At 36.4% G+C, this 21,579-nt stretch overlaps 1 protein-coding gene across 1 annotated transcript; it reads right to left on the bottom strand.

The window, feature by feature from the left end:
• Positions 1–907: 907 nt before the first annotated feature.
• LOC137415515 (uncharacterized) lies at positions 908–16,752 on the bottom strand. The gene is made up of 5 exons (XM_078773657.1): positions 16,320–16,752; positions 16,089–16,217; positions 15,769–15,949; positions 15,408–15,633; positions 908–930 (listed from the first exon to the last, which is right to left on the bottom strand). Exons 1-5 carry the CDS (start codon positions 16,364–16,366, stop codon positions 908–910), a joined length of 606 nt encoding a protein of 201 aa, XP_078629783.1. The 5' UTR covers positions 16,367–16,752.
• Positions 16,753–21,579: the final 4,827 nt, after the last annotated feature.

Here is a 21,579-nt window from a genome sequence, read left to right as displayed (position 1 = left end):
AAGCTGCGGTGGTTCCTTCACGAGTTGAGGTGGTTCCTCCACAAGCTGTGATAGTTCCTTCACAAGCTGCGGTGGTTCCTTCACGAGTTGAGGTGGTTCCTCCACAAGCTGTGATAGTGCCTTCACAAGCTGCGGTAGTTCCTTCACGAGTTGAGGTGGTTCCTCCACAAGCTGTGATATTTTCTTCACAAGCTGCGGTGGTTCCTTAACGAGTTGAGGTGGTTCCTCCACAAGCTGTGATAGTTCCTTCACAAGTTGCGGTGGTTCCTTCACGAGTTGAGGTGGTTCCTCCACAAGCTGTGATAGTCTTTTCACAAGCTGCGGTGGTTCCTTCACGAGTTGAGGTGGTTCCTCCACAAGCTGTGATAGTTCCTTCACAAGCTGCGGTGGTTCCTTCACGAGTTGAGGTGGTTCCTCCACAAGCTGTGATAGTTTCTTCACAAGCTGCGGTGGTTCCTTAACGAGGTGGGGTGGTTCCTCCACAAGCTGTGATAGTTTCTTCACAAGCTGCGGTGGTTCCTTCACGAGTTGAGGTGGTTCCTCTATAAGCTGTGATAGTTCCTTCACGAGCTGTGGTGATTCCTTTGCAAGCTGTGATAGTTCCTTCAGGAGCTGTGATAGTTCCTTCACAAGCTGTGATAGCTCCTTCACAAGTTGGGGTGATTCCTCTATGAGCTGTGATAGTACCTTCACAAGCTGTGATAGTTCCTTCACAAGCTGTGATAGCTCCTTCACAAGCTGTGATAGTTCCTTCACGAGTTGGGGTGATTCCTCTATCTACAAGGTGTGATAGTTCCTTCATGAGTTGGGGTGATTCCTCTACGAGCTGTGATAGTTCGTTCACAATCTGCGCTGGTTCCTTCACGAGTTGGGGTGGTTCCTCTATCTACAAGGTGTGAAAGTTCCTTCATGAGTTGCGTCCTTCGTGTGCTGCGCAACCAGCCAGGTCATTATATGGCCAAGAAAATGACACGTGTCAGTAGTGTAATAATGTTGCTTCTGGGACACCTCCGTTTAACATGGGAAATCCCTATCTAATGTCATTTACCCCCTTGTCTTTTTCAAAAATCATAAACACCTCTATTTCTCCCACCCTCATCTTTATGAACCTTTTGTCTGTAGTACCTATCCTTAATGTTGTTCATTAGACCACTCAAACACTACAAATATTTGTTTTCTCTTATAGACCTATCATCCTTCTTCTACATATCATCTGGCAGATTAATCTTTGACCCATTCACTTCCATATTAATTCTTTCGCTCCCTCATTGACCCTAAACACCTATATTTCTCTCACCCTGTTATTTACGAACCTTCTAACCTTTTGACATGTTATCCTTATTCATTAGACCACTTAAACACCTGTGAACCTTCTGACCTTATGGACCTTTTAACCTTTTACTCTTAATATCATCTGGTGAATATAACCCACTCAAACATCGACCTGACAAATATTTGTTTATGCGTGGGAAATAATTTAATTATCTTGCCACTCTCTTCACCATCTAATATATTAACAAAAAATATGTTTGAGTTTGGTTCTTTATTAAGATATTTTAACTGAGCTAAGATAAAATGGTAAACCTCCCTCAATGTTCTTGTTTGAGCGCCTCCAGTGCCACATACCATTTTTAAATTAAAGTATATATTTTCCTGACAACCATCAAAGTTTTCCGTCCACTCAAAAATATTTCCATCTTTTTTACCCAATTCACCGGTATTTAAATTAATTCTCTTATTTGTTTTGTGAACTTTTTTACCAGTTGCCTTTTCAATTATACCTATTTGATATTTTTCACATTCATTATGTTTTCCATTTATATACCAAGGTTGATTACACCTCCACTCTTTAGTCTGGTTGATACTTGGTTCTATCATTTATATAATAGTAAAAAAGGCGGCGGTAGCCCGTTAAAATCCCCAACCCCCCCTTTTTAACTTATCACTTATATATATCTTATCACTTATATATATCTTATCACTTATGTATATCTTATCACTTATATATATCTTATCACTTATATATATCTTATCACTTATATACTTATATAACCATAAGGGAGACTATCAATTCCATTTTCTAAAATAAACCTCTTATCATAAAAAGCCCCCAATGCTTTCTTATTTATCTCTTCTGAATATAATTGATGTTTATAACTTCTTATTCCATTAATCTTTCTAAACTCTTCTTTCTTTGTTGTTAAACAGTTATAATAATCCTTAAAGTTTATTGTTTCTTTAATAACATTTTTCTTTACACCTTTTAACTTCTTATCAGTCTTTTCAACGTTATTCACAATGTATTTATAAGCATAAGCCTTTGACCTCAATCCCACAAATTCACTCATAACATTTCCTCCTAATTCATCCTTGAACTTTCCAATCACCTTTTTATTTTTAGAAGAGAACAACTCACTCTCTGGACTGTAATTACTCGTGTCATAGATATTAATGTCTCTTTTCATGTCTGAATAAACATCGTTGGTATTAATTTTCAAAATAAAACTATCTGTATCCATATAAAGTAGATTAACATCATTTTGATATTTCTTCCTCAAGTTATTATAAAAGTAATCATACATTAATGACTTTGATAAATCAAGAATTGTTGTTCCAATATAAATAGGTTTGTTCATTTCAATACTCTCTTTAATCAAATGGATCGCACAAAAGTTCTCAGTAAAGACCTCAGCTCGAGTAAAACTCGGTCTATTAATTAATTTTGATGCTTGTTCCCAAGATGTTGATAGTCTGATATTTTGTCTTTTCCTCACATTCTCCATAGTCTTACCAAAGACCGCATTATTCATCAATTTATAAAAGTCTTTCTCAAAATCTGTTTTTGACTCTGTTCTTCTTTGTGTATTAAAATCAATGTACCCCTTTAACCAATGACTTTGATTGAACTTTAGAACCCTATGGATCTTCTCTACTCTTAGACCTTTTGATAAATATTGTCGCAAATTTCTTTGGTGTAGAACATAATTTTTCTTGTTATATAATGCAGTAAGTAATTTTTCTGTTGATTCACCTATATCAAACGATCGTTGATAATCACTCAACCATTCTTTCTTTGGACTTTCTTTCTCACAAGCAAATGGGAGATCTTTGTGTAGGTTATGGAGTTCCTCTGGATATTTTAAATCAATTTCAAAATAATAACCAACTTTTTCTTCATCCAATTCTTTTTGTGTAGAGATACATACATCTTGTAAAACGTTTTTGTAGTCTTTTTCCTTTACCCATCTAAGTTTTCCATAAGGAAGAGCCTGAGACATTGCCCAGCCATACAGGTTGTTCGCGTCATAGTACATCAAGTAAGAACTCTCTTTCGTTGGATCATAATTTGGAAGATATTTGTTATTTGATTTTGCGTATCTACTCGAGCAGACTTGTGAAATTCCACCTCTTTTTGCCTTTTCAATCATCAAAAGCATATCAACATCGGTTATCAAATCCAAAGCTTGTTTTGTCATTTTCAACATCGCACTCCAGGCCAATCCAGGTGCTGTGTAGTAGTGAGCAGGATCCAATCCATATCCAGTGCGACAAACAGATCTAAAGGCTTCAAATACATCGGCCAATAAAAGCACATCAGTTTTGAGATACAAATCGTGATACTCGCCAAGATTCTTGATGTTATATTTTTCCCAAACATTTTGTGCGTGTACATAATCTTTATCAGATATATTACTGTTGTTTAATTTGTTATAGAAATTTTCTTTTGAAGGAAGTTGTGTTTCATTGAATCTCTCAAATTAGTCCATATAGTCATAGGGGTAAATTCCCTTTTGTGTTAGAAAATCTTTATCTAAAAAATACTCTGAAAGACATGGAAACTCTTTTAGATTTTGAACCAAGTTAACCAATGGACTTGCCATGAATTTAAATGTATCAAGAAATCTGATATGAGTAATAGGAGATGTGTGAATTGTTTTTGTGAATGAAATGTATTTCTGATCCGTGTTTGGAATTGCTGAGATACTTCCAGAAGTCTTTGAGAGTTCCTTGATAAATAGATGTGTATCATAATGAGCGTTGTTATGAAGAAAGACAGGAATGAAAGAGGGGAGTTGATAATTAATATTACAACTTTGATGAGTCGGACCTCTATATTTACCAGTGAGATGACAATGATCTCTAACCTTTAGACCTTTACCAATTTTCTCCTCACAAATATGACAGACATTGTTTTTTATAAATTCCCTTTTTTCTTTACTTGTTAAGGACATTGGTTTATTGGTTTCTCTCATTATCTTGGTTAATCGAACACAGTCTTTTTCTAGTCGTTTCACAAACTCCTCTGGGGTATTTGAGCCTCTATACATCTCTAACTTGTTATATTTATCACCAACGCATGATTTGATATAATAACAAAAACCACAAGGAGTATGTTTTTGATATTTATTTGTGTATGATTCTTTTGGATCTGGAGAAGCAGTATCAATTTTTTCTAAAATACTTTCAAAATCAGCATATATAACAAATGGATGTTTGATCTTTTTATTTTCATCTTTGAATGTGATCTTTGAGCCTTCTTTAGGCATATTGATTACCGTTGATTTATGTTCGCCACAATAATTTGAATGTTTATCTAATCTTTCTTGTGAATTGAAGAAGTTAAGACAACGCAAGCAAATATATATTTTATTTGTTCTCTTACAGACTTGTGGTTTTATTAATTTAGCAATATCTTTGATGTATGTATAATGTGAATTTTCGTCTGAATTAAAATATAGAAGATTAATATGAGTTTGTTTACAATTGTCAGAAAGCTTTAAAACCTGAATGTTGTTTGTTTCTGTTAGACCATAAACATTAACTGATAAATTATTCATCTTTTCAAATTTAGGAATATCATTTAAAGTCATCGGAAACTTTAGATCTTTCGTATTTAATGTATTCTCATATTTTTTATAATGAGATACTCTTTCATCATGAAAATGTGGAGGATGTAAGTGTGCTAAAATAGACCAGAGAAAACATTTATTGTCTTTATTTTTGGTATTGATAACTGCTTTTCTATTTTTGATAACACTGGGTAAATCAATGTAAGAAGAAGCTTTTAGAGGATCTGATTTAAGAATATGAATGTCTATGTAAATAATTTTTCCTATATTGAATCCACTTCCTACGATTGAATTATCCACATCTTGCTCTTGTTTAATAAGTTCATCATAGACTCCTGATGTTTTAAAATCTTGATATGAAGATATAAAGTGTGGCTCAGTTCTCATGTATGGTGCATCTATAACTCCTTCATCCTTTGTCATTTCTAATTTTACTCCCATATAAAATTTAAGTGGTTTCATTTCCTTTAGTGTTTTTTCAATCAACGTTTGAACAGCAGGTTTAACTATTTCTACAGCATCAACTATAGACTCTGGTTCAGGAGGTTTGAAGTTAAAGACTCTTATTTTAATATGTCCTTTGAATGCTCCATCAGAGTTTTTAGTTGTGATAAAATTTGATAAATGTAGATTTGTTTTAAGATGTATTTTGAAGCCTTTCTTGAGGATATTTTTATTACATGTAGAACAGTGTTTTGTTTCAGGTGGAAGAGGGGAAAGTTTGTTAAAAATGTTGTATGTATGTTTTGCGGTGAGAATATGTTGTTTATAATATTTTACTTCCTTCTCGCAAGTATCACAATAAAGCATATTTATAGCGTGAGAAAACGTGGTGTTTTATATATATCACTGTGCTTAAAATAAAACACTTTTGGGCTTTACAGCTCCGTTTTATATATATCGCTGTGCTTAAACTAAAACACTTTTTCACTCAGAATCATCTAAGTCATAACTATCACATGAATACTCAGAATCATACTCAGAGTCATCAATAAAGCTACTCTCATAACTATCATTTGAGCACAAACTATTAGTATCATAACTATCATCTGTGTTCAATGAAATACTATCATCACCATTGTCCAAGTTCAATGAAATACTATCATCACTATCGTCCGAGTTCAATGAAATAGTAAAATCTTCACTGCTGTATTGACTCATATTTAATTAGCAAGAAAAATATTCCCATCAATATCTTTATACTTTCTTTCATTAACAGATTCAATCTCTACAATTTTTATATCAAAAGTTATCTTTAAATAATCTCTAACTATCATAGAACGAAATGACATTTCACCAGAAATATTAACATCATTCATTTTACTTAGATCTACACCCTTTGGATTAATAAAGAAAATACAAATGTCTCCTCTAGAATTATTAATGGTCTTATCATTCTTTTTCAAAGTATCGTGGTCAATCACTTTTTCAAGCTTTGAATAAATTGCCAGGAGTAGAGGAGAAACTTTTGTTAGATTTACTTTCATGGATGTCTTTCCAGGTATAGTTAGAGCTCTTCCTTTAAATGAAATAGAGGGGCTCATGTTATTTTCCATAACTGGTTTTACCCAAAAATTTCCATATTTATCTTTGTTCAATTTAACATCTTTGACATATTTTTCTATATCTTCCACCGAAGTAGAGATTGATTGAAATTTGTCTTTTGTGCTTTGAAACATTGTATTTATTAATGAATAAACTTGCGTTTAGTTTAAGTAAAAATTTACTATATAAATATGATAAGTTCTGAAGGATATTTAGAATTTCCAGACTCTCCATATCATAAATTAGAGAATTGTCCGGCTTGTGATAGAATAGGGCTTAATAATGAGGGTTCATATAAACAATGTTTATTCTGTGATTATATTCTAATTAATGATAATAAGAAATATAAAAAAACATATAACTCTTTTAAATTAGAACCAAAAATGAATTACTTTACAAGATTAATAACAGAGATGAATGTTAAGCATTATGGTGATAATACACCATTTCTTACAAGGAAAGAGACTCTTTGTATTGAGGAAATGTATAAGGGTTTAATGATATTTATTATTCAAAATAATTTTAATGGAAATGTTAATACAAGATACTATATAAATAAAATAATGAATTATTTTGAAATTAAACCCGAACTCAGGATAAAATATAGAGTTTCTAAAATAGCTCAAAAAAAGTTAGATGACTTGTTTTCCAAATATATAAATGAATGATTTTTTACCCGTTTGGGAAAATAAGATAAAGTTTAATAACCATAAAAACATTCCAAATTCATTGAGATGTCTAATAGTTGGTTCAAGCGGATGTGGGAAAACCTGTTTACTTTTAAAGATGCTCCTTGGTCCTAATTTTTTAGATTATGATAATTTAATAATTTTTACAAAGTCAAGTTTTCAACCCGAGTATCAACTACTCTCACAGGGTTTTAATGCGGGTCTTAAAAAGGAAGACATTATCGGTTTATTTAAACTTCAAAACGAACTAAATGATTATAATATTGAAGATATAATACAATTATTTTGTGATACACAGAAATCAAAATCGAAACCCATAACTTGTATTCTCAGTGATAATACGGATGATATACCTTCACCTCAAGATTTAGATAAATCAAAAAAGAACCTCGTCATCTTTGATGATTGTGTTAATGAGAGAAACCAAACAGTAATGGATAGCTACTATACAAGAGGGAGACATTCTTCTTGTAATTGTATATATCTTAGTCAATCATATTTTCAACTCCCTCGACGCTCAATAAGAAACAATGCCAATACTTTTATTTTATTTAAGTTAAATTCAATAGATGTAAATAATTTTTGGAGAGATAATTGCTCTACGTTATGTAGTAAAAAAGAATTTGAAAATTATATGAAACACACGATTGGAAAATATAAATATATTGTTGTGAAACAAGATGAGATACTAAATGATATTTTTCAATAAATAAATACAGAAAATGAATACCGAAGAAAGAGAAAGAAAGTTTAAGGAACATCAACAATTAGTTTCAAAAGTTGTTAAACAACAGGAAGAGATAAAGAAGAAACGGAGACAGAAACTAACTGGTGAAGAAGCCTTTGAAAGAAAACAAGAGAAATTCTTTAAACCACTTTTGAAAACTCAACACTCACCTACAGTTCCCACGGTAGAATTTACTCCGAAAAAACTTCAAATGCTCAAAGATTTTAGTCAGATAACAAAACAAGAACTTGGTGAATTAGAATATGATGACGAGGGATTATTTCGGAAACTTGAGGAGGTAAATCAACCCCCTAATTATGTTGTGGAAGCTCTTCAAAACAATGAATATTCGGCGGGTTCAAAAACCAGAGCAGGTCTCATTCCAACAGAAGAACCAGCAGTGTTTCATCTTGTGGAAGAAAAGGTATTGATATTTAATGATGAATTGATGTTCTTGAGTTCTACTCAACCAAATGTTAAATTAACTCCAAGATTAATGTTTCTTCTAACAAACCCCGGATTCAGCGGTTCAAAATATTTTGAGGAACCACTTGATATGGAAAGAGAGGAAGATAGGGTATATCTTGAGTTGCTAAATGCACTTGATTATGGAGTTTCTGTTGCTGGTAAAAGTAAGAAGAATGAGAAGGAGAAACATATTATTGATGCTTTAAGTAAGCTTGGTTCGGTTGTTAGTTTTCTTCCAAATGACCCATCACAATTAGTTCATAGGCTATTATTGTTGTTCGGTAGTAAGAAGGCTGGAAACAACAATTGTTTTAATGAATCCTCAGCCATTTTAGTTCAGTTGATGAACATGAAAATAATTAATAAATGTCAATACAAAGATATTTTATTAGATATTAAATAAGATGAGAAGCACAATTCTTAGTTTTAATTTCACAACGAGCGATTACACAGCTTCATTCCCTTACCCACTACAACTTGACCCCCTTACCTCATATGAGGCATCTTTGTTGTCAATGGAAACTTACAATACCCTTTTTAATATCACAGAGAAAAACAACAAGTTTAGTTATAATCCAGGAAGTGGATATAAAACTATAACCGTTTCACCTGGAGCTTACGAGATTTCTCAAATATCTTCAGAAGTCTCTCGCCTTATGAAAGAAAAAGGTGATGAACCAAAAAATATTGTAATATATATTCAAAAACACACTTCAAAATCAACTATTAAACTTAAAAATAATTATAAAGTTGATTTCACGATTGAAAATTCGTTTAGAGAGCTATTGGGTTTCTCTTCAAAAAAGATTGAAAATAACGGGACGTTTTACAGTGATAATGTTATCCAAATATCCTCCGGTATAAATTCAGTATTAATTCATTGTGATTTGATTGATGGTGCTTATAACGATGGAATAAGAACAAATACAATATTTTCATTCAGTGCATACTCAACCCCGATTGGTTATAAATTTAATATGGAACCAAAAAATCTTGTCTATTTACCTGTGTCAGGAAAAACCATATACAGAGTAAATTTTAGGATAACCGACCAAGATAATCGTATGATATCCTTTAATGATGAAATTATATCCATCAGAATTCACCTACGTGAAGTTTTTCAATAAATAAATAATGGTTATTGTGAGAAAACACGAGTTGGGAAAATATAAAATAATTACAGGGGAGGGCATGTTCCTTTCACCAGACTATACAAGGTATGTGGGTAGAGGATACTATAAACCTAAGAGACAACGAGGTGTAGGTCATCAATTTCGAAATAAAGGAGATGGGATAATTGATACTTTAATGGGTATTGGTTCAACCATCCTTAAACATAAAGACCTAATTGATTCAACTGCTTCTGCCGTGGGCTCCGTTGCGGGTGCTATAAAGAGTATAAAAGATGCTCAAAAGGAGTCTCATAAATTACAAGCAATCAAAGAAATAAAAAAAGGTAAAACTCAACTATCTTCACAAGAACGACAAAAAATCATTAAAATACTTGGGTCAGGGTTTCAACAATTTTAATGCTATATAAATACAAGTATGGAAGCGATTGATAGTATCTATGATTTGGATGATACGATTATCATTTCAAACTCCACTAAAAAGGAAGACTATTTTAAGGTAAATGCTATAACAGGAACAGACTGGAATTCAAACGGAACAAAAAGTTTTGAAATAAATAATCAACAAACTTACTTGAATATAGCTGATAGTTTCTTGCTGTGTAAATTTAAATTCACTAAGGCTGCGAATAATACTAATGCTACACTCGTAAATGATTTCTTCTGGAAAATGTTTGACAGTGTCCGCCTGTATATTGGAACACAAGAGGTTGAAGCGGTTGATTATGTCTCTGCTACATCTGAAATGATGAAATTTACACTATATTAGTTTAGTGATAGAATGGGTAAGGGAGCTGTTGAAGGTTTTATTCCTGATATGTCAACGGGTACAAACGCAGACCCTGGTTATAGTCAAAGGAAGTCAATGTATAATAATGAAACAAAAGCAGTGAATAGTTTTACCGTAGCAGTACCTCTTAAAGGTATATTTGGATTTTGCAATTATGATAAAGTTTTGTATGGTCTTAAAATTAGATTTCAACTACAAAGGAATGATAATGTAAATAGGTTGCTTTTTGGGGATGAAAATGCTTTTGGAGACAATAAATTTGTTATTAATGATTTGTGTTGGTATATCAGTGAATATACTCCTAATCTTAAAACGGAAGAGATGTTAAATAGAAGACTTAACTCAAAGAAACCGCTAAATGTATCATACCTTAAAAGAAGATGTCAACACGTTAAACTGGAACACACTACCTACACTTGGAATTTGGGTGTTCTTCAAGGAAAGCCACGATACCTCTGGCTCATTTTTAAAAAACCAGATGGAGAGGACGGTACTAATAAGAATAATGCGCTGAGTGATAATGCTAAGGTGAAACAACTTCGGGTTTCTCTTGATGGCACATTTTATCCGCGAGATAGATTGGAAATTGATTGGGAAAAAAATGATTATGCGGAAGCCTACAAGTCCTACCAAAAGGTGTGTGAAAGTAATGGTAATAATGATCCTATTTTGGATATGGTTGCGTTTCAAAAACTTTATACAATCTACGCAATTGACCTGAGTTCTCAAAAGGAAACTATAAAGTCTAATCGAGTGGATACTTCTCTATACATTGAAAGAGGGGAGAGTGAATAGGTTAATGCATATTGTTTGCTTTTGGAGGAAACAGAATTACAGATTAATACAGATAATGGTGTTATGATTAATATCACATAGGTTTTTTCTCATAAATAAATGGTTGGGGTATATGTTAATCAAATCAATCTTAATAAATTAACATCTTGTATTCAAAATCAAAAGCCTTGTATTATTAATGTTAATACAATTCAAAGAAAAGGAGCTGTAAGAATTGATGTTTTACTCACACACACACAAGTAAAAACACTAAATGATGTTGGATCACTTAAAATTAAAATGACGAAACCTATGTTAAAGAAATATTCAATAGACGAGTCAAGAGGAGGATTTCTCCCGTTTCTAATTCCTTTATTTGCTGGTTTAAGTGCGGCGGGAGCATTGACTGGTGGTATTTCAGCAGCGGTAAAAACTGCTAACGAAAGGAAGGCACAACTAAAAGCTCAAAAAGAATTGGAAAGACATAACAAGGAGTTGGAGAAACAAATTAGTGGAAGTGGTGTAATTGTAGATTTTGCTCAAAAACTTGAAAGTCTACCTGATAAAGCTAGATTGTTGGTTGGAGATATGCTTTCCTCTATCGCTCAAGCGGGTGTTAAACTAACTAAACGGGGTAATGGATTGTATCTTTCTCATAAATAAATGGATAAATGGTTTAAACAATTTGGAAAGAATACAACGTCAAATATAGAACTAGCTAAGTATTGTAAAACACTAAAAATTGATAATGTGGTTATTTGTATGAGAGATGAATTAATACATATAAATAAGAATACAAAGAATATTATTATGAAATTAGACACACAGAATGGTTCTCATTGGGTTTGTATTCATAATAGTCAGGATAAATATTATTTTGATAGTTATGGTATGCCACCACCTGTTGAAGTAATACAATTCTTACAGAATGGTGTTTATCAAACATTTCAAGTTCAAGAAATTAATTCTAAATGTTGTGGTCAATTATGTTTATATGTATTATTTCAACTCAACAATAACGAAAATTTTTATGATATCATTTTTAATCTAAAATAAATGACTTATGTTGGAAAAGATGGTTCTATCTTTGGAAAATCCTCTCAGGATATTGATTTATCAAATTATTATACAAAGGCACAGGCTGAACGACAAAAATATAGTGTAAGTAAAAATATTAATATGAAGAATACTTATAAATTAATCAATTATCCAAACCCTACAGATGCGAATGACTTAATTAGATTAAGTGATTTATCACAATATATATTTTTAAAGAAAACAGCACGTTATGTTAAACAAGTAAAATTTACAACCACAACACCTGGTTATACTGACCATACACCTTTCCTCATTGAATTTAACTACCTGCTTACAATTGAATTTTATAAAGAAGGACATTTAGTTAATATGCGAATTAATAAATGGGGGTATGATATGCCTGATTTAGGGTATAATTGGTCTTTTTCAATAAACATAGAAGACCTACATGATTTTAATCAGTCTCGTAAAGAAGAATATTATCCACTTGGTGAAGATAAGGATTTATGTGGAAGTACAATTAGTAAACAACAAATACGTGATTTTAAGAAAAGAAAAATATATGATAGTATAGCGATGGTTCGCATGACAAAGAAGGAAGGTAATGAGATAAGGATAGAAAGCCGAGGAATACAAACCGATTTGGTAGTGGGAAGATGGGGTGGTATTACCTGTCATAATATTAATCTCACATATATTTCTGATACATAAATGGCAGGAAGAAGACTACAAGAGAATTATAATTTTTGTATTCAAGGATACCTACAAGAAAAGGGTGCTCGGTATTACATACCTTATGATTTGGAGCATATACATGGGAATTTTGTCATAAAAAACTGGCCTTATACTGATATTGTTAAACCCACAAATAGAGACTTGTTTAAAGTATTAAATAAAAATGAACTTCTCAAAGTTATGAAATATAAAACTCTTTTAGAAATCATCAACAAATCTTATTGGTATCCTATTATGAGAAAAATAATTATAGATACAAGAATATCTCAAAATCCAGATGAGTATATGTATAATATTCTTTGGGGTTCAAACTCAAGGGTAGCAAGGGATGAGGAAGGAGTTGAAGAAGAGAAGGAGAAAAGAGAGAAAAGAGAGAAGGAGGAGAGGGAACAAAGAGAGAGGGAGGAGAGGGAGATGGAAATCAGTGATTCAAAAAAGAGTGGATGTATTACAGCAAGAAGATCAATCTCAACTCACCGAAGAGGAAAATAAAGAAAGAATGAATGCTGTGAAAATATTGATATCAAAAATTGCTAAGATAAATGAGGAAGGAGTTAAAGAAGAGAAGGAGGAAAGAGAGAAAAAGGAGAAGGAGGAAAGGGAGAAAAAGGAGGAGGAGAGGGAGAAAAAGGAGAAGGAGGAGAGGGAGGAAAGGGAGCAAAGAGAGAGGGAGGAAAAATATAAAAAGATGGAAATCAGTGAGATTCGTAAAAGATTGAGTGTATTACAGCAAATAAATCAATCTCAACGCACCGAAGAGGAAATTAAAGAATTAACAACTCTTATGAAGATAATGGTTTCAAAAATAACAACGTCAATGTCTTCAATTTCAGGGAGGAGATTTAAACGAGAAAGTGGTGAAGAAGAAGAAGAAGAAGGAAAAGATTATGTGATTGATGATGTTGGTGTCATTGACTTTAGTTAGTTTTTATTTGTAAATAAATGGAGGAGAGAGTGAAGGCATTCCTTAGGATTCTTTATGTTTTAAAAATAAAGATTGAAATGTATATGTTGAAAACCAAAAAGGTTTTGATACTCTGTCGGAATTTTTCTGATAAATAAATATGAGTTATTGTCTCAAATGTAAAAAGAAAACTAAATCTAAAAATATCTCTTATGTTAAAGCTAAAAATAATAGAGTTTATCAAAAAGGAATATGTCAAGTATGTGGCTCTAAAAAGTGCCAATTCATCTCTCCTAAAAGAGGAGGAGACATACAAAAGTTTCTCTCAGGAAGTAAATTTACAACAACTGGAATTCCAGGGGAATTACACCTTCCAGGGTATTCTTTCTGTGGTCCAGGAACAAATTTGGATAAAAGATTAGATGAGACTGACAATCCTAAACCTTGGTCCAGACCAAAAAATAGGGTTGATGAAGTGTGTATGAAGCATGATATTGCTTATGGGGATACCACCACATTGGATGAAAAACATGAAGCAGACAGAGAAATGTTGTATAATTTGTCTTTGATACGAAATCCGACATTGAGAGAGAAAGTTGATAGGTTTATTGTGAAAAAAATGATAAGTGTTAAATTGAAACTTGGTCTTGGTTATTTCCCAAAAAACTATTAAACTCCAATGATGTTATCAAGACTGAGGAGCTTTTGGCTAATGAATTACATAAACCTATAATCACAAAGTTTAAAAGAAGGAAAGTTTATTCTAAATACACTGACCACATATGGTCCGCTGATTTAATCGAACTAAATAATGATAAGGGATACAGGTATGCTTTAACCGTTATTGATTTGAGGAGTAGATTTGCCTGGGTTGTCCCTTTAAAAAATAAAAGGGGTGATACTTTAATGTTAGCCTTTAAGCTAATATTTGATAGAGATAAAAGAAAACCAAAGAAACTGTGGACCGATGAGGGAACAGAGTTCTACAACAAAATATTCATGAAATTTCTTAAGGGGAAAGGTATTAAATTATACAGCACCTTTAATGAAGGAAAGGCAGTTGTTATTGAGCGTTTTAATCGTACTTTGAAAGAGAAATTATATAAAAAATTCACACAACTCGGTTCTCAAAAATGGGTGTATTTAATTCAGGATATTGTAGATAATTACAATAATACAGTTCATTCATCAACAAAATCAAAACCATCAGAAACATTTACAAAATTAGAATATGAAAAGGAGATTAATTTGAGAAAGCCCAAGTTCAAAGTTGGTGATATTGTAAGGATATACAAATGGAAAAGCCATTTTGAGAAAGGTTATACACAAAAATGGACTAATTAATTATTTAAAATCATTGATGTAATGGATACAGTCCCTTGGACCTACAAATTATATGATTTAAATGGAGAAGAAATCTTGGGTTCATTTTACTTGCAAGAATTACAAAAAACAAAGCTAATAATTCATTAAACAACATTTCTATTCACCCCACCCAGATTAGCTAATTTAATTCGTGGTAATAATAAAAAAAATTAAATAAATAAAAAATCATAAGCCACGCCCACACCGACCACGCCCACACCGACCCCGCCCACACAGACCCCGCCCACACAGACCCCGCCCACACCCATCACCTCCCACCCCCCGTGCGTTCCCCCACCCTTGATCCCCCCTCATCCCACCCCCACCTTCCCCACACACACAAGGGGAGGGGAGGGGTGGGATGGGGGGAAATCAAGGGTGGGGGAACGCACCCTCCCCCCTAACCTTTATTCTTTTCTTGTAATTAATAATTAAATAATTCTGGACAAAGCATATATATATAAATAATATTTTAAACAAAATCTTTATATTTTTAAGACATTTTTCTTGAGGTATTACACATTTAACTTCTTCCCAGCACAAATCATCAATCTCTTCCAAACATAAGTCAAAGGTAGTTTCAACAGCAGCAGATATCTTCACGTTTGGAATCTCTTTCTGTCAAAGGCAAGAGGGGTAAAACAAGGAGAGAAATAAATGAATGATATACCCTGAATCACCTCCCACAATGCGCAGGGATATGGTGTACCTATTCGAAACGGTGTACCCACACATTGACACACACATGCTTACCTCCACAAAATCAAGCTTAGCATCCAGATCGTCGAGATGAAAATTAAGGATATCACAGGATGACAGGAAATAACCATTCCTATGGAGTCCAAAATCGTCCCACTCCAAGCTTTGGTCTTCGAGGCTGCAACCATTCCTATGGAGTCCAAAATCGTCCCACTCCAAGCTTTGGTCTTCGAGGCTGCAAACAAAATAAGGAGAAATTACTATGCTGAAGTAAGCTTGACAAAACATCACACACACAAACACATACACACACGAACACACACACACTAAGGCAGCGTCGTTTAACACAAATGTATTAATATTTAGTATCTTACCTTGCATATGAATCTTGCAAGAACGGTGAAACAGGCAAATGGTTTAAATACTCATTCGCCTCGTTGTAAATCTCTTTCGGAAAAACTTCATTTTCTGCCAAGACCAGGTCATTTTCAAAACCTGAATTGCTGTAATAAAAAATATATATCGTGTTATATAAATTTAAATTAATCACATACAAAGCTCTCACCAACAGTTCAATTCTGAATGTTCAAACAGTTCAAACTTACCCTTGTGAGTATTCTTCATCACTGGAATAAGACAAGTTGTCGTTCATCTTCGTCGATTCACAATGTTTAAAATTGAACTGAATACGGCTTTTTATAATGTAAAATGTATTCAGGGAAGAGAACTGGCTGACAGCATTTCGAGGAATCTCAAGGCGTGTGTGAAAACAGGAAACGAAACAAAACTTTCTGGGAAGTTATCCAAGTCAGTGAAACAACGTCATTTCTCAAAAGCGAATAATTAATTTTAAAAAGGTTTGAGTATGGTGATGGAAGTTGGAGGAGAATTAAATTATTTCCCACGCATAAACAAATATTTGTAGGGTCGTTGTTTGAGTGGGTTATATTCACCAGATGATATTAAGAGTAAAAGGTTAAAAGGTCCATAAGGTCAGAAGGATCACAGGTGTTTAAGTGGTCTAATGAATAAGGATAACATGTCAAAATTGTCAATTGACATTGAGTTGTTCACAAGTAACAAAGACATGTTACTTGGGAGATCTCGCGAGATCTCGGAGACGGTGGGAGGGATTTTCGAAGCTCCACACGGTCTCCACGTTTTTCGAAGTTAAGTCTGTTCACAATTGTATTTTGTCGAAACTGTATTTATCTTTCGGTGTGTGAAGTTATTGTGTGCAACTTTGGTTGTTTCTCGGTGTTTATCTTTCATAAATTGATCGTCTGTTTGCCGTGTCGTGTCTTGAGGCCTTGTACAGTGTGCACTGTACAACCTTGAGGCTTTGTTTTTCTCTCAGCGGTCCGTCGTTTGTGATCCAATAACTTTCGTTCTCTGTATTCCCAGGCTTTTCACCCATAGCCTACTTCCTTGTGTAAATCTCAACTCAAAAAAAAAAAAAAAAAAAAAAAAAGCATTTCCTTCTCTGTTCTCATTCGTTTATTCATTCTTATTCGTTCGTTCGTTCTTCGACCACGTGTTTCTCCCCCATTTCCCCAGATAGTTTTCACTCATTAACCTTCAATGTTTACACTTTCCCCTCAAGTTATGTATTCCGTCATATTTTATAACACCTTTTTCTTCTTCTTCTTTAAAAGGCTGCTTTCGACTTGCTCACCAAATCAATTCATCCCAAAAAAAATATCCATCTCCTATAGTGCCTTTTTTCTACATTCCCTAAACTCTCCTGCACTCCATCCTCCATCCAGCGTCCTTAAACGTATTTTTAACTCGAAGGTCACAAGAAACTCATTTTGCAATAAATGTTCGTTTCCCATAAATCGTACACTTTCAAAAATCCAATCTCACCCCTCCCCTCCAAATCTTCCCCATAACCCCTCCCCTCCAAATCTTCCCCATCACCCCTCCCCTCCAAATCTTCCCCATCACCCATCCCTTTCAAATCTCCCCCCTTGCCCCCTCCCTCCTAAACTACCCCCTCACCCCTCCCCGCCAAGACGCCCCCTCGCCCCTCCCCTCCTAGACTCCTGCCTCACCCCTCCCCTCCAAATCTCCCCCATATCCCATCCCTTTCAAATCCCTCCCCTTGTCCCTTCTCTCCCAAACTCCCCCCTCACCCCTCCCCTTCAAATCTCCCCACCCTCATTGCTTCTCAATTTCCCCCCTCTCACTCCCCCTCCTCAAAGCGTCCTCCCCGCTTCTTCCCCCTTCAAACTCTCACCTCCATCTCCCCCAACCTTCTGCCTCGCTCTTCCCCCTCCTCAAATAACACCTCATTGTGGCTCACCCAATCACCATCAAACCTTTTGTCCGCCCCATCCTTCCCTTTCTCCGAGCTATTCTGAAATCTCTGACACACCTTCAACAGCTCTCCCTATCTCTTCCACCTCTTCCACATCTTACCCTACCCCTCCTCCCCCCTGTTCTGTATCTGATGCTCCCCCTTCCTCTTCATTAACGGTATGGACCTCAAACATCCGGGGCCTTCGTTCAAACTTAACTGATCTCTCCATACAGGTTGCTTCTGTCAAACCAGACGTGATCTGCTTAACAGAAACTTTCCTCCTTTATGATGTCTCTGATTCCATAGTATCTCTCCCGGGCTACTCCCTCCTCCGGTATGATAGACCTGAGCCTCGTCCTGGAGGCGGGGTTGCTATCTTTATCAAAAACTCTCTTCCTCACTCGCCCTGCACTGCACTCTCTCCACCTCACCCCCAGGAATACCTCTGGCTACGGCTTCCCCTTCGCTCCCACCTCTTGTTCATATGTGTGTTGTACCGTCCACCAAACAGTGATGACTCCATCTACATCTCGCTGTCTGATGATATGGACCAACTTCTATCTACTCATCCCAACTCTCTCTTCCTCATATGTGGTGATTTCAATTGTCACCATGCCAGTTGGCTGGGTGTGGGTACCTCTCTCACCAGCCATGGCTCTTCAGCAAAGGACTTCTGCGACTCACTGGGACTGACACAATCTGTCAATTTCCCGACCCGGATCTCAGTCAACGGAACATCTTCTCTTCTGGACTTGGTTATGACTAACTTCCCTGAAAATGTCTGCTGCTCTTCTTCTGCTCCGATCGGATCATCTGATCATGTCCTTGTTAAAGTGGACATCTCTCTGACCATCCTCAGGGAGCCTGCTCAGCGTCGACGAGTCTGGCATTTCACTCAGGCCAACTGGCACGGTCTTCAAGCAGCCATCAATCATCTGGACTGGTCTCCCATCTCTACCACCTCTGACATCAACTCATCCTGGGAATTCTTCCAAAGTAAATTGCTCTCTCTCATGCACAGATTTATCCCATCTCGTCTTCAGTTGTCATACCCTTCCTCCCGTCCATGGTACACGGAATCTTGTGGTGAGGCTGTTGCCCAGAAACAACTTGCCTTCGTCTCCTGGAAAGCAAATCCAACGGAAGGAAATCTCATTTCCTTTCACAAAGCCCGAAACAAGTGTGTGTCCACCCTCAGGAGAGCCAGGAAACAATATCTCTCCGTTCTCAAGACCGAACTCTCTTATCTGTCTCCCTCTTCCAAATCCTGGTGGCGTCTGGTCAAATCCGTTTCTGGTGTTTGTTCCCCCTCCATCCCCTCCCTTACCTCAAACGGCTACACAGCTGACTCCGCACGTGAAAAAGCTGAATGCCTCAACTCTGTGTTTGCCTCTAAATCTTGTGTCCCAAACCCATCCCTCTCTGTACCCACCATACCCAGTCGTACCCTGCTGCTCCTGGACTCCGTGTCCTTTCCTCCTGACAAGGTGGAAAAGTTTCTGTCAACCCTCGACTCTGATTCTGCAACTGGACCCGACGGCATCAGCCCACGGGTCCTAAAATCCTGCTCTGCTGCTCTATCTCACCCTCTCTCTGTTCTCTTCACCCTCTCTTTTGCTCAAGGTCAACTGCCATCTGCTTGGAAATCAGCCAACATCACCGCTTTGCACAAAAAAGGTGCAAAAACAGATCCTAGCAACTACAGACCAATCAGCCTTCTCCCAATTATCAGCAAAGTCATGGAATCCATCATTGCTTCGGATATGAAATCTTTCCTCTTCTCCAATGGCTTGATCTCTGATCATCAATTTGGTTTCAGACCAGGTCACTCTACTCTGGACATGCTGCTTCTGCTGTCTCAACAATGGATGGAGGTCCTCAATGCCAAACAGGAAATTAGAGCTGTCTCCCTCGACATATCACGTGCCTTCGACACGGTCTGGCACCCCGCTCTGCTCACCAAACTCTCCTCCTTTGGTATCCATGGAAATCTCCACGCATGGCTGGCAGACTTCCTCTCTAGTCGTCGTCAACGTGTGGCCCTGAATGGGTTTCTCTCATCTCCTCTTCCTGTTCAGGCTGGAGTTCCCCAAGGCAGTGTTCTGGGCCCCGTGCTTTTTCTGGTCTTCATCAATGATCTCTCTGACTCTCTCGAAAATCCTCTCTATCTCTTTGCTGATGACTCCACTCTCTGCCGCTCCATTCCTCTTCCCTCAGATCGGCAGTCTGCTGCCTCCTCACTCTCTGAAGACCTGGACAAAATCACAGACTGGTCAAACAAGTGGAACATGTCTTTCAATCCTGACAAATCTCACACTCTTACTATGTCTCTCCGAAAAGATCGACTGGACAACCCTCCCATCTACTTTCTCAACAATCCTCTCCAAGAAGTTCTGTCGCTCAAGATTTTGGGTCTCACTATCTGCCATGATATTTCTTGGGAAAACCACATTTCCAAGCTGGCCTCCAAAGCCAGTCGCCGACTGGGCATCCTCCGTCGTGCGAAGTCCTTCCTCGGCACACCTGAGCTCCTCACCACATACAAGGCTTTCATCCGCAGCTCAATGGAATACTGTTCTCCCCTATGGGCCGGTGCTCCTGCCTCACACCTAGCTCGGCTTCACGCTGTTGAAACCAAAGCTTTCAGAATTATTGGAATCTCCCGCGATGAAGCTATCTCTGAGGGCCTTTCACTCACTCACTGCAGGCAGGTAGGTGGTCTTTCTGTCTTCTACCGACTCCTCTCTGGCCTTGCACCCCCAGCTCTCTCTGTGCTCTGTCCCCCAAATATTCCTACAGGTCGCACAAGATCTGCCAGCAACCCTCTGATGGTTAAACTGCCGAAATCTCGGCTCTCTGCTCACCTTCACTCTTTCATTCCTCTTTTCTCCCGCCTCTGGAACAAACTCCCTCACTCCCTTCAATCCCACTCCTCCCTCCAGGTCTTTAAAACAGCTGTTCACCACCATCTCTTATCTTCCCCCATCCAAAACCTTGATCTTTTCTACCCCCGCTAATTCACCCCAGATCCACCTTGTTTGAAATTCCAACTTCTTTCCTGGAAGTCCTGGCAGTGTCCATATGTTTTATACCTCTCCCACCACCCCCTTCCCATGCCCCCCCCCCCCAAAGCCCTCGCCCTCTCTGAGATCTCTCGATGTCTCCATGTCTCTCGGTCCCTGCTCTCAAATGTTGTGTTTGTGTCCTTCCCCCTCTCTCCCCATCTTGTCTACCGCTCCCGATGTTATATGTTTTATGTGTCGGTTTGTCTTTTTCTGTGTGATTAATGTTCGCTCTTTCACGAGCCTCGATCTTGTATACAAAAAAAAAAAAAAAAAAAAAAAAGTTAGAAGGTTCGTAAATAACAGGGTGAGAGAAATATAGGTGTTTAGGGTCAATGAGGGAGGGAAAGAATTAATATGGAAGTGAATGGGTCAAAGATTAATCTGCCAGATGATATGTAGAAGAAGGATGATAGGTCTATAAGAGAAAACAAATATTTGTAGTGTTTGAGTGGTCTAATGAACAACATTAAGGATAGGTACTACAGACAAAAGGTTCAT

The sequence above is a fragment of the Myxine glutinosa genome, chromosome 3 (assembly GCF_964187855.1).
Source record: "Myxine glutinosa chromosome 3, kmMyxGlut1.1, whole genome shotgun sequence".
Classification (NCBI taxonomy): domain Eukaryota; kingdom Metazoa; phylum Chordata; class Myxini; order Myxiniformes; family Myxinidae; genus Myxine; species Myxine glutinosa.
This window is presented reverse-complemented; position numbering and strand designations above follow the sequence as displayed.

What these genes read in the sequence shown, in the direction of transcription:
- LOC137415515 (XM_078773657.1), bottom strand. Translation starts at nt 16,366, where the DNA reads ATGAACGACAACTTGTCTTATTCCAGTGATGAAGAATACTCACAAGG. An exon ending in GATGAAGAATACTCACAAGG is followed by an intron (nt 16,218 to 16,319) that starts GTAAGTTTGAAC and finishes TTTTTATTACAG; the next exon opens with CAATTCAGGTTTTGAAAATG. An exon ending in AATAAAGGTTAGGGGGGAGG is followed by an intron (nt 931 to 15,407) that starts GTGCGTTCCCCC and finishes CTGGTTGCGCAG; the next exon opens with CACACGAAGGACGCAACTCA.